The following is a 13,788-nucleotide window of genomic DNA, read 5'->3' as shown; positions in this document are numbered from 1 at the left end:
TGTGTAACAATGATTACCTTCACCTCAGCCATAAAGAGCAGGAGAACCCAGATAACCGTAACACACGGAGGAAACCCCCAGCACCCCCGCCTCGTCTCCAGACCCGGATGAAATACGGTGGCAGGATTTGCCCAGCTCAGCACGGCCTTAGCTTAAAGCAGCCACATAACATCTTGTGGGATTTGAGGCTTTGCTGTAGCAAAGGTGGACAATGCAATGGAATTCTGTATGAAATGCATTTTTCTGAAAGTGGAAGTGAGGCCCCAGAAGTCATGTCTGCTGTAATTCCTCAAGACACCCAATCAGTGTGGCATGTACAAATGCCAGTGTGATACAACAAGAACAGAGTGGCCCCGGTGCAGAGGTCAGCAGTGTCTGCTCCCCCGTCGACATGGCTTTAACATGCACACGCGTGCACACACACACACGCACACACGCACGCTCCTTCCTCTCTAAGTGTCTTCTCAGCTTTAAAAACCCTCCTCCTATTCCTCCGTTTCCTCGCAGCCCGTTCTAATGTGACAACGCTGCTGTAATGATCATACTTAGACACCTTTTGTAGTTGAATTACACACCATATACCTTCAAGGAATAAATCCAAAATAATACCTTGTAATTTCATAGAATTATCTTTTCTTCCGAACCTTTCACACCAACAATTATATTTTGGGCCGAGTAAGATTTTTTTTTAAGTCTGTCGCTTTGATCAGGGTCGGTGGGTTTGCACTGAGGAACTAACTGTATCCATGTCTTCCAAAATGTTCACATAGTATTATTAAACTTAACTGCATACTTAAATTTTATCATCAGCCATAATGCTGTCTTTGACTTAATTATCTTTACAAATTGTTGCTGTAAATGTTATGTGTCTTACAGTCACATCAGCTTGTGTCCAATGTGTCCAGTGAAATTCTACATTTATTTTCCTGTGTGTGATTTTGGACGCCTGATGTAGAATCGATGAGTGCGGACAGAAACAGCTGTTGTTTACTCATGGTTACCCCCCCCCACCTGACAGGAGTCACCGTATGTGATGCTGAAGAAGAACCACGAGCAGCTTGCGGGAAACGATAAGTACGAGGGCTACATCGTGGAGCTGGCTGCAGAGATAGCCAAACATGTGGGCTACCAGTACAAACTCAAGGTTGTCTCAGATGGCAAGTATGGAGCCAGAGACCCAGATACCAAGATGTGGAACGGCATGGTGGGAGAACTGGTGTATGGGGTGAGTAGACGCAGACTTGTGATCATTCTCCTCTTAAAGCTGGAAGACAAAACCTTCAAAAAGTCTAATGCCTTAACAATGATACACTAAACAATCACAAAGCCCATTTTTACTGCTTAAAATGACATAATCCAGCTTAGAGATACATCAAATTAAATTGTACTTAGACTCTGTCTTAGTTTGGTCCATGTCCCAACCACTTACATGAATGAGATGGGCTTCATAAACTTCACTGCAGCCAGCCACTGCACTATAGTGCAAGGCTCGATCTCACTGATTTGGCATCACCTCTAGGGAGCTGTTTATTCAGTTCAGTCTGCAACTATAAACTTGCACCATGAGAATCATTTAAAGGTTATTTAAAGGTCATAAAACAGGACTAAGGGTCTACAGCCGCAATTCTAGCAGCTCCATGAGGCACAAGTGAGGCACATTGTTGATTTGAGCTGAACTCAAATGTCAGCGTGCTAACAATGCTGATAAAATACCACTTAGCAGCTATAACGTTCACCATGGTCACCATCTTATTGTAGCATGGTGAGATAATTCGCTAATTAGTAGCAATTCAAAGCCTAGCTTAGGCAAACCAATCCGAAAAATAGTATAAAGGTATATAAAGTAAATAAGTAAGTATGATTCTGCTGAAGATCCTTTTGCCCTGAGGTGCTTGATAGGTGACTGTGGTTTACGCAAACATTATGAAAGACACTATAGAACATAAATAACCGAAATTAATGGCACACTGTACTTCTGTTTATGTCTATATATGTCTTTGGTTTCTTCCATCAGAAAGCTGATGTGGCTGTGGCTCCTCTGACCATCACCCTGGTCCGTGAAGAAGTCATCGACTTCTCCAAGCCCTTCATGTCCCTCGGAATCTCCATCATGATTAAGAAACCCACCAAATCCAAACCCGGTGTGTTTTCCTTCCTCGACCCGCTGGCTTACGAGATCTGGATGTGCATAGTGTTTGCCTACATCGGCGTCAGCGTGGTCCTCTTCCTCGTCAGCCGGTTCAGCCCGTACGAGTGGCACGCCGAGGACTATGAGGAAGGAGAGCCACAGTCGCCCACGCAAGCTTCCGCCTCCAACGGGGGGCAGCAGGGCCAGGCACAGACGCAGCAGAACATAAACCAACAGAATCTTGACCAGACCAATGAGTTTGGCATCTTCAACTCCCTTTGGTTTTCACTGGGCGCCTTCATGCAGCAGGGATGTGATATCTCCCCACGGTAAGAAACCAAGTCCGTAGATTTACACAAACTTTGATGCATTCCATCTTTTGCCTGCTGGCCCACACAGACACACTCAGCACCACATGTGTACAGTATCCTTCTGTCTGCCACACAAACACTTTGAACATGACAGGTTGGATTTGTGTTCGACTCAGTTTATTGAGATTTTGTTTTTGCCAGTCACTTGTCATACGGAGCGATGATAAAAGTGGCACGAGGAGAAGCGGAGGGAGTTCATGATGTGGTCATGTTGCAGAGTGTTGGGTTTTCAATCTCAGTGTCCTCTCCACACGCTTGCTGTAGTGGTATAAATGTGGCATGAACCTTTGGGACTAGAAAAACTAACAGGTAGCTCCCTCCAATGTTTAAAATTAAATCTATCTATATACCCACCCATCATCCATCCACCTGCCCGCCCACCTTCCTACCTGCCTCTGTCTGTTTATTTGTCCATATATCTTTCCATGTGTGGGTAAAGGTAAATATTCGACTGAGAGGTTGTTATGAAGGATCCTGGTGTGAGTTTTGCGTGGTGTGGGTTTGCTCCCCCTCAAGTGCTCTCATGAGCTGTGGAATGAAACAGTCCTCAAAAGGTCACCAATTAAAAATCTCATTAAGTGTCTGAAATTGGAGAGACTGAGGTCGACTATCTGAGCTTTCCAGAGGGACCTGCAGGATGAGATGAGAAGATAATGTGAGTGTGATCACTGCAAGCTCTGAACCAGTACAGACAGGTTAGGGCATGGACAGACACAGAGCTTTGTGTCTCTTGAAACATTAAGCTGCATTATGCATTATGTATTTGTGCAGTGTGGTGGTGCACCTCTACATAATGTATCTACACTGAAGCGTACCATACTGTGAGGATGGAGAGGCTGCTGCTGTGGTTTGGATTCAAAGCTGAAAAGTTCTTAATATCATCGATAGCTGGATAAATAATGACTTGTACTCAGCCATAACATTTAAAGTACATGAAAGAAATGTTCCTGGTGCAGCGTTTTGACAGATATCGAACTTCCGGGCGCTAAAGGTTTGTGTGCTTATTGATTTTTACATCTTGGGAATAATGTGCAACAGGTTTTTCTTTTTTGCTTTGTATCGTGTAATTTGCAACACTGCCAAGAAGCCAAGGTTTCAGAAGCATTGGTTTCCCATTTGTGATGTTGTGTTGTAGAACACGGCTCACTGCAGGTGTTCAAAGATCAGATAGACAAACTCCTCCTCTGGTGATGGGAAAGGAGTGTATCTATTTTTGCGAGTTTTATCCCCATGTTCTGTGATATGAACCCTGAGGCATAGGTTGGTTAGGTTAGCTCAAGGCCTAGAATAGAAATAAATCTACCCAAAAGCACCTCTAAAGCCAAACTGGTTAATGTGCATATAAATTGAATTGTGATTATAATATAATATTTCAGCTATTGTATAGATTAGACTCAACAGTTAAACGTTGCAATCCAAACCATGTCCTGGCAATAGGTGCATATTGGATTGACAGATAAGGGAGAGGTATCAGTTTCTACCTCTGTGTATGAAACCTGCTCTACAAATGAAATTGCCTTTCCGTAAAAATATAATGCAGACATATCCATTTCTAATATCCTTCCAGATTTCACAATAACATCTGTTGTAATTCATATTTAATCCACCTTGCATTTTAGTGAGGAAACTTAAACAAATATGCATTGGTCAATACCACTGGTCCTTTTTTTTGTGTGTGGCTATTTCGGATGAACTGACTACCGAGGCTGATTCATGATCAACTATAGGATAAATGTTCGCAAGGCTGCCAGGTCTGAATGTATTTATTAGTTTTGTAGCATTTTGCTGATAAATATCAGTGGTTCCCAGTCTACCCTCCCCTGATTGAGTGACTGAAGGTCAAAGAAATTATATCAACGTGCGACATTCGATTTGTATCTCGACTTCCATCGTGTGACATTTACAGAATGTATTTCCACTTTGCTTCTACCTTGCACAAATATCAGAAGGGAGAAAATCTCTCTGCACCCACAGGCCTGCATGCGGCTCACAGGTGCTCAACAGTACAAGGTGTAGGAGGTGAAACCCCACTCCCACAGGCCTTCACTTGATATTTACATTTTCTGCCTGGAGACTCAGCCGCGCCTCATGCAGGGTGATGGCTATTGTCGCAGTTTTCTTCTCTTAGAAGCTGAAAATACATCTCCAATATCTAATGATTTCCTTGTACATCTTACAGAGGCAGGGAGAATGTCACTGTGCTCCAGCGAATGATCTGGTCCCTGTGGTTTTGCTTCTTATACACACACACGTTTTTTTCTTTTTTTTGTATTGCATGAATGTTACTATATGCGAGCTTGAGCTTGGATTTGCTCTTATTTGTACGGTATCTGCGTTTGTTTTGCTCGGGGGGAAGCAATCCCTCCTGATGCAAGACCTTTCCCTGAATGTTTATCTGGACAAAACAGATAAATCCTGTTGATGCTTCCTCTGACTGCAGCAATAACCAGTTGTGAGAAATATTTCATCATCCCTCAATAACTGTTCCAAGACTGTTGGCCCATTTACCTACTGTTATAATGAGATGTGACACACTCTACAGATTATACTGAGTTTTGTCTGCCCAGTAACAGCAACACTTTTTAGTATTTTGGGAGACTGGCACTTGGTAAGTTGTAGCTTACAAATAAGTCAGGTAGAACGGAAAAATGTCCTTTGTGTCATCAGTGAGGGTGGTATCCTCATATAGGCCTCCAGTGAGATAACTTCCTTTACTTACAGTGTCCTTCCAAGGTTATTCTCATTGGAACTCGGTAAGGAAGCTTTTGAAAATAGCAAAGAACAGGTCTATCGTGTGCAGCAGTCCGCGGTGCAGCGATCACCATGGCGGAGTCTGCCTGATGTCTTGAAAAACCAACACAGCGAATGTTTCACCCCACTAATTTCTGCCCTGAAGGAAACATCTTCCGCTTGGAAATTTGGGTGACCTAGATGCTCCAGTTAGCACAGCGCGTATTCACACACCGAGCTGCAGGTTGATGCGAGTCCTGAAGCGAGCTCTCCGCTGCTCTGCTGGATTTAAAGGGACATGTAATGTTTTTACTCGTGTTCTGTCAGACGAAAACAGTAGGGGACTCGTGACCTCACATATTTTGTTGTCAGAGTTTTCGCATTAATGCAGTGTGCAGTTTCACTTGGCTAATGGGACTTGAGAGAATGAGGCTTTTTAGTCCTTGTACGCCTGCAATTATTTGTTCATTTCTTTATACTTGTAGGTTCTGAGCTTATTTACAACCTGGATAGAAGTTTTTCCTTTTAACCCATTTAAAAGTTACCCTAACTTGTGTAGAAATAGTCTAATAGACCAATGACGAAACATTTATAAAATCGGTGTCTACAAACAGAAGCATGTTCTCTGTGTTGATAATCCTGATATATGATGCTGTGAGGAGACATTTCCAATGCACAGAGCTCACAGAGCATCACATTGGTTGGTCTCTGTCTTGAATACGCCCAGAGTTTAGAGGATCAGGGGTGAGTGGCTTTTAGCTACAGTGTGTTCTCCAGAAGATCGTGGTTGGACTCTTCATGTAGTGTTTTGGATCAGATGGTCGTAATTGATCAGAGTCCCTGCTACAGAGTGCTGATTTTGTGTTTATTAAAAATGTATCAATATTTCACATCATGGGCCCATATTGCAACAAATTTGCTACTGCACTCCCTTGGGCTCCTAAAATCATATATACAACATAGTTACAGTGGTGGAATAAGCATTCAGTTTAAGTATAAAAATACAGAGTTACATCACAAGTTCAAATCCTGCATGTAGCATTTTACCCAAGACAGAATTACCAGAAGAAATTAGAAATTTGTGAACATCTTGTGCCTTTATCTCTGACAGACCTATTTTCAAGGAGGACATTTTGACATGTCACAGTAGGAGAAGTTCAGGTCTTCATTTTAATTCAACCGTCATTCATTTTATATTTTACACCTGTGCTTTTCCTTTTGTGGCAAGTCAAAATGTCCGCTGTGAACAGGGCCTGTCGGTGACAGAGACAGTGTTGTAAGAGGTGCGTTCAGCTCGGAGGTAGGCAGCGTGACGAGCTTCGTGCTTTACGATCCTCCATTAATTAAGAGACAAAAGGCCAAGGAACAACACTGACGATCCACTCTGTCCTGGATTAATCAGTGGGCGTATTTAATTTCCCTGTCTGCCTGTATGAGCTGGTGCGTGTGTGCGTGCGCGTGTGTAAGTGTATGTATTAGCTGTTTCTATTAAAAGAAACACTTACTGCCATTTTGCTGTTTCTGCAACAACACAATCGGAACGGACCGTCCTAAAGGTATCGTGTGTGTGTGTGTGTGTGTGTGTGTGTGTGTGTGTGTGTGTGTGTGTGAGTGTGTGTGCTTATCATGCATTCACACACAGATGTGATGCATTAATGTACAGTGCGTAAACATGTGTGTCTCCCCCTGCTATTCTTCCTCTGCAGGACCTTGTTTACTGTGCTCTTTCTAAATGTCAGCGCTGTCAGTCAGGCCCTCCCATAAGCCCCAGTCCGTGCAGCCGGACCCTCCCCGTGTTTATCTCTGCAGACAGGTGCACTCTGAGAGTAACACCCCCCCACCACCGCCACCAACACCTCCTCCCATCCACACGTTTACTTCCTCTCCGTTCTCCTCTCTTCGGTCTTCTCTCTTCGCTCTCCGTCCTTCATCTCCCTTCAAAAGATTTGTGTTCATGCGTTCCTTGTCTCATGGCTTCAGTAATATTTAGGTTTCATATGATATCACATAAGTGCCAAACAACTGCACATATAGAAAAAAAAAACGCAGTCAGAAACCAGCGGTCTCAAGAGTGTGATTTTTGTCTTTTCATGATAATGACATAATTCGTGTGATTTTGTTAGTTGTCAGAATCAGAATTGCTAATTACATCCTCCCAGATTATTGCACCTCAGGCTCAGATTTTGTGTTTGTATGTTCCTAATTTCAATGCTTCCATTGCTCGGGCAAATACTCATACTGTGAAGCAGTTTTGCCAAAAAAAAGGTGGTGAGAGTCTGGATTTCTTAACGTCACACAGAAACTGACTCTTTATATTATTATAGCACCAACCTGTGTCGAGCATGACCTTGTGGATTTTTACTGGCCTTTCAATTTCCGTATGAAGCTTGCCGGGTTTCGATCGGCAGGAAGGGAAATTGCGTAAAAAGGGCGTGGGTTCACGATGTTCCTCCAGAGCATGTATTCTCAGATGCTTATGTCTGTGTCTGATATCTGTGTGTGTGTGTGTGTGTGTGTGTGTGTGTGTGTGTGTGTGTGTGTGTGTGTGTGTGTGTGTGTGTGTGTGTGTGTGTGTGTGTGTGTGTGTGTGTGTGTGTGTGTGTGTGTGTGTGTGTGTGTGTGTGTGTGTGTGTGTGTGTGTGTGTGTGTGTGTGTGTGTGTGTGTGTGTGTGTGTGTGTGTGTGTGTGTGTGTGTGTGTGTGCTTTTGAACTGCATGGCCCCATGGAGCTGCCTCTCCTCCGTGCCTGTGTTGCTGATGTTACATGATTGTAGACAGAAATAAATCAGCTCTGTCACTCACACCCTGCTGCCACAACAGCAATTTCTGTTGCTGATGTGGCACACATCAGCAACTGGCGGTCAGAATCATTCAATAATGGATCGTGTGTCTCTGTTGTGTTATGGTAACCTGGGAAGGGACAGTGTTTCTCAAACTGAGTTTTCTGTCATACAGCGATACGTGTTTCCCTCTTTGAAGCATTAAACAGGACAGGGCTAAGACAAAGGAGCCTAATAGACATCTCTTTTATATCTGTTGAAGAAATGATTTGATTACTTTTGGGCAACATGTGATACATATTAGGCATGGAGTGTTTATAAATATGGACAGCACTATTCTACCGTCCCACTAATCAGAAATCTGAAGACAAAATACCCTGATACAAGGGCGTTGTGCATTTGGAGCCTGTGTAGTAGCAGTCAGGGGACAGAGCCACAGTAGCGATCAGTTTGATGAGAGCGGCCTATATTGACAGGGACAATCTTTGAGAAAAACTTGATTGACGTGTACTTTAAATTACCTATACTGCAGCCAGCCACCAGGTGGCGATCAAGATGCTTTGGCCTCACTTTTGTTGGGCAGTTATGTCCAACTTAAGGTATATGGAAACAATTTTGTGTACTTCTTCTGAAGGCTGATAGATAAAGACGAAACCGACAAAATGGAGCAGAACCATTGGAAATTGTAGCCAATAGCTCAAAAGTAAGACGATCACAGGGCAGAAGGAAGAAATGTGCGACTCTGCGAGTTGATAGAACACTACAGGCATCTATTTGGTGTTATTTTGAAGCGGCACTTAGACCCTTTTTAAGTGGTCCATCATCCCAACCTCCTCCAGAGTCTACATGTTTTTTGTTTGTCAGCCACTCTTGAGTACTCGCTGTCCTCTAGTGGATGAAATCAACCATGCAAATGTATGAAAGTAAGTGGGCAGTAACGATTATATAGTTTAAAGCAGACTTAAAAATCAAAAGCAAACTGTAATTTTTTAAGTTTCCTATCTCATCGTCTTCATTTTAGTTTAAGTATTGGCTATTAGTTCTGCACAGATGACGAAAACAAAACTGTGATATTTTTCGATGTCAGAGTGTCCTTGAACACCCCACCACGGAGAGCATTCACAATGGTCCCTGCGTGCAACTTCATTAGCGCTGGGTGCTAATGGATAAATAAGGACAACAAAATGTTCTCTGTGGGAAAGAATTTAACTCGATAATGCTTTCAGCTTTTTTCAGCTTAATGTTCATGACATACTCAGAGGGAATAAAAACCACCGGCTCCATATTTTCAAATGTGGACTTATAATGGTCAATTTAATATGACATGAAGTTAAAGAACTAAAATATGCAAAATCCGTGTTTTCTTTTGTAAGGCTTGCCACTGCTACTGCAGGTGGTATTAATATAAAAACATTTCTGATTCCTTTCTTGTTGCTGTTATGTGTCACCATGTTGATTATACCACAAAGCTCTGTGAACCTTACATATCTCTGGAAAATACTATCATCTGAGCTGTCAAACATAGCAGCACCATAAGGTTCATGATGCAGGAGATGTGATGTTGTTCGGAGTGTTGTAAGATCAGATGCAAGCGGCTTTTGCTAATCGAGCCCCCTGGGGCGAAGCCAGCAGATTCTTGTAATCGTTATTGATCTTGCACAGGAATCCATCAGATACAACATTGCTGTTATTTATCTTAACCACAAGAAATTAGATTGTGTTACACACCACTGAGTTACATAATTCTGAAGTTAGTAAGTTGCTGTCAAAGCAGTTGGGGAAGACTTGGTAGGAAAGAATGTTTTATTCATAAAGCGACGGTTCATTTTAGTTCACAGGAACACTTATGTTTTATTTATCTGGAAATCGCATGAAGGCAACTTTTGATCATACATGCAAAGGCACGCACACACACCCACATGCACACACACACACACACACCCCCTGAGGATTTCTCTGGGGTATCACACTTTGTACACAGTCAGACACACCATCTCCTCAGAGGAGCACACTCTGTCAAATCTGCATTTAAAACACAGTCACAAAGAGCTGCACATATGTTTCCAGAGCAGCAAGGGTATCTGCAGTAATCCAGCTGTGACGGTATATGAACATCTTTTCAGCAGCCATGAATCATACAGCAGGCCAGAGGCCGTATGGGAAATCTACCCGGATCGCAGGAAATGCCAATAGTTTGACTCGAAAGATAAGTAAGTCGAAAGGGAACGTAATGAGAGCGCTCCGCAGGTAATGGCAAATCTATCTTACCATAGGGGTGCTCGCCCTTATAGATGCAAACACAGAGAGGGAGATGAGTGGGATGACTGAAAGTGTCTCAGCTCAGCTGTACTGTTTGGAGTGCAGAGTGTGCTGCCATGGCAACCATAAAGAGACAGATTTTTCTCTCAGAGCAGAGGAGCTTCACATCAAGTGTCTCTGGTCTGTTGAAAACTGCACTTGAGCACACATGCATGTCTCCTCGGCGTTACTATGCAGCCCGATCTAATGCGCCATCAGTCATTTGTGTGTCTGCTGATGGTTATTGATTTCCCCCCGTGAAAAGCTGTGATGTATCTGTTAGGATCCCTGTTTTCTTGCCGGAGTGACTAAAAGGCTGTGCGTATGTGTGTGGGCGCGTCGCAAGCGCTCTCACAGCTCGCCAACACCGACTTCTCTCAGGTTGCATGAGGTTACAAGAGAGCGCCCATGATATCCTCCGGTGAACACGTGTACAGCCACAGAGCCGAAGGTTAGAGTCGTCACATCGCAAACATATCGATTCCTTTTCGCCAATGGGAGACTCATTGTTCTGCGTTCGCAACTCAACCCAGCTGCTTATTAATGAAATAAACATTTCATTTTAAATCATAATGCCTTTTGTCGGATCCTCCATAGCGCACTTGAATGAATGTATTAACCCACTCTTAGTGTGTTTGTGGGAGGCTGGCAACAGCATTATCATGATATTCCCTTTCAACTCAGTGGTGTTGACCTTCAGAGGCAGAAAGAGGAGGAGGAGAAAGAGAGATGCTTCAAGAAATCATCTGTTTCTTTCCCCTTGCTTTAAGCTCGACTCAGTTTGGCCTTGAAGATGATAGTGCACTAAAAATATACAACCTAACAATCGTGAGACCCACAAAACAAAAGCGCAAGCAAACTAAATCTGTAAGTAAACTCCCCACCTTGAAACAACATTGACATCAGCACATTTTCCTCCCTCTGAGCCTCATTCAGCAATTTCGAGACAGTGGGAAGTCAAAACATCTCAATCCCCACCTGATGGCTGGCTGCAGTATAGGTCATTAATCCCACCTCCTCGTGTGAGTGTGTGGTACATGGACCAAACTAAAGTCTAAGTACAAAAATCCAGATGTTGTGAATGTGGTTTCATAATGGGGGTGTTGGGCCTTGGTGGAGGTTTGCACCCTACTGATCGCCACTCTTGTTCCATAAAAATGACTTTCAATTGAAACCATTAACTTTTAGCTAGATTTTGAATTATTTGTATTCTTGATCAATTATTAGAGTGGCTCTTTTTATACATAAAACCCCATTCTAGGTCATATAATGTAATTTACAAACTTAATTTATATATACTGGTTTCTTTCCAGTCTGTACCAAGACCACAGGCTGTATCTAAAGTTGGACGACATGACTGATCTGCAAAAATGAAGCCAATGGGTCTCGATCGCCACCTGCTGGCTTTGGTGTTTTTTCCCCAGTTTTTTTTTGTTTTTTTTGTCATTTAATGTGGCCAAGGACGGGAATGTCAGCATTGGTTTGCCTCAGCTAATCTTTTTCTGCTAGTTTTGAGCAAAAAAAAGGCAAGAAAAAGTGAAGTCAACTCATCTGTATCGGCCCCTGGTGGCAGGCTGCAGTATAGTTTTTTTTTAAAGTACAGCCTTCATTTATTGGATTTGATCTGGACCAAACTAAAAATAAAAGTTAACCCGAAATAATGGTTTCTGTCATTTTAGTTCTTATTTCAGTGATGTTTGTTTACTTTTTTCTCACGATTGACTCATAATTGGTCAAGTGCATCTGCTGAACCTCACTGTCGCTGCTCCTGTGCAGACTCTATAGAGATATAGATATTTTGACTTCATTTCTAGATAGTGGAAGGAACTGGAGACATCCGTCTTTATATAGAGTCCATGGGCCAAGCATGCACCAGAAGCATCATGTGTTGCATACAAAACCCATAATGCACGTCTCCACCGAGCCTGGTTGCCCCCTTGCGTGTAGCTTCAGGAACCACAGTGACCTATATGGAATTCCATAAAAAGGTAATCACATTTATAAATACTTTATCCTGGTTAATTACCCTGACACTAGCACATTATTATGCATGCTCTTCACACACTGTTTTCTGATGAGGAGGCTGTGGGGAGCTCGAGAGGCTTCATAAAATTTGTATCATTCCCTAACATTTGCAAGCAGCTGAAGCATAATCGAGGGTTCGCTAATTAGCAAAAGCCTTGTGATATAAGTCGGCAAATACAGACACGGTGCACACACAGTTTGGAAACATGACTATGGAGCTGCACTGCTGCTTTTGTTTTAGAGAAGTGTCGGCTGAAAGCAGCAGGACGAGGTGTATTTATTCACTTAGACAGTCGTGTTGAACCTGAGGTCTTTGTGTCACATCCCCTCCTCTGTGGTCCTGTGATGTTAAGTGAAAGCTCTCCGATGTGCTGTTGATATAAATGATGCCGGGGTGTTAAATTTGAATTTTTTTTTTTTTTTTTCTCCTCTTCTCAACTCTGTCATAATTTTCACATCTAGGGAGCTGTGGTTGCTAAGGATGTTTCCTGCGCTTCGCCACAGCAGTGGCCAATTAGTCAGCACACACTCACTGACACTTCATAATCTGTTGCTACACTGACGTATACGTATATGTTCACTGTAGCCATTTTCATGAGCTCGGGGCACCAGGCGGATGCAGCAGAATAGGCAGGTTGTGACGTATTTACTCGGCTGGGAGATCACAAGACTTTGTTTACACCACATGACCCCGTCGTCAGCCTCGTCGGTATCATCTTTGTGTCGGGGGGGATCCTCCGCTAGATTCACACATCGAGTCCCCCTGGACTTTATACTAGGAGGCCAGGCAGATAAAGTCGGCAGAAACTGCAGAGAGTCTCACTCTAGCCATCCGCGTTCAAGCATGCACCTTCTCGGGAGAAAATACGAAAGAACTGCAGAGTCCAGTGCAGCTCTGAAGGCATCTTATGTCTGTAGCCTATGTTCTCTCTCTGTGAGCTGTCTCTACAGATCTTTCCTGCCTCTGTGCTTTCCTCTTGCCAGCCACTGTCGCTCTCATTTTATCTTCTCGATTGATAGGCGTGAAAAATAAGTCTTGTCAGAACAGATATAATGGGAGGGGCTGTGCCCGATCAATGAGAACATACAGCTGTCTCGCTAATTTCCCCCGAAGCGATAAAAAAAAGGCAGTGTAGCAGAAAACTCCTTTTCCATCCCTGATTTGTCTTAGAATCACACCACAATTAGAGACCATTTTCATTCTCATTTAAACCTCTGTAATTCCTAATCCATTGTAATGTGGCCATTACTGGCTCATTTTTTACACTTGCTAAAGTCATTAGTCATTGCTAATTACCATATTGAATAGAGCAGGCCAGCCGGGGGAATTCTAATGAGAGTTTAGTGTTCGGGCAGAATCTGAGGGAACTGTGGGTGGAGATCATATAACAAAGGATAAGGATCTGGATCTGACATAGACAGACGATTCATTTCGATCTCCATCTTAACAAATCATG

General features: G+C 43.1%; 1 protein-coding gene across 7 annotated transcripts in view; it reads left to right on the top strand.

Annotated features, from left to right (window-relative positions):
• Positions 1 to 13,788, top strand: part of gria1a (glutamate receptor, ionotropic, AMPA 1a) — a 50,472-nt gene that overhangs the window by 18,694 nt on the left and 17,990 nt on the right. For 2 of the 7 annotated variants that reach the window (XM_061079383.1, XM_061079382.1), the window contains exons 8-10: positions 1,019 to 1,225; positions 2,015 to 2,302; positions 2,378 to 2,457. In XM_061079383.1, coding sequence (XP_060935366.1) covers positions 1,019 to 1,225; positions 2,015 to 2,302; positions 2,378 to 2,457 — 575 coding nt within the window. Of the gene's footprint in view, positions 1 to 1,018; positions 1,226 to 2,014; positions 2,458 to 13,788 lie in introns of all 7 variants that reach the window. The other 5 variants (XM_061079378.1, XM_061079379.1, XM_061079381.1 and 2 more) reach the window with 3 other exon arrangements.

The sequence above is a fragment of the Limanda limanda genome, chromosome 10, assembly GCF_963576545.1.
Source record: "Limanda limanda chromosome 10, fLimLim1.1, whole genome shotgun sequence".
Taxonomy (NCBI): domain Eukaryota; kingdom Metazoa; phylum Chordata; class Actinopteri; order Pleuronectiformes; family Pleuronectidae; genus Limanda; species Limanda limanda.
This window is presented reverse-complemented; position numbering and strand designations above follow the sequence as displayed.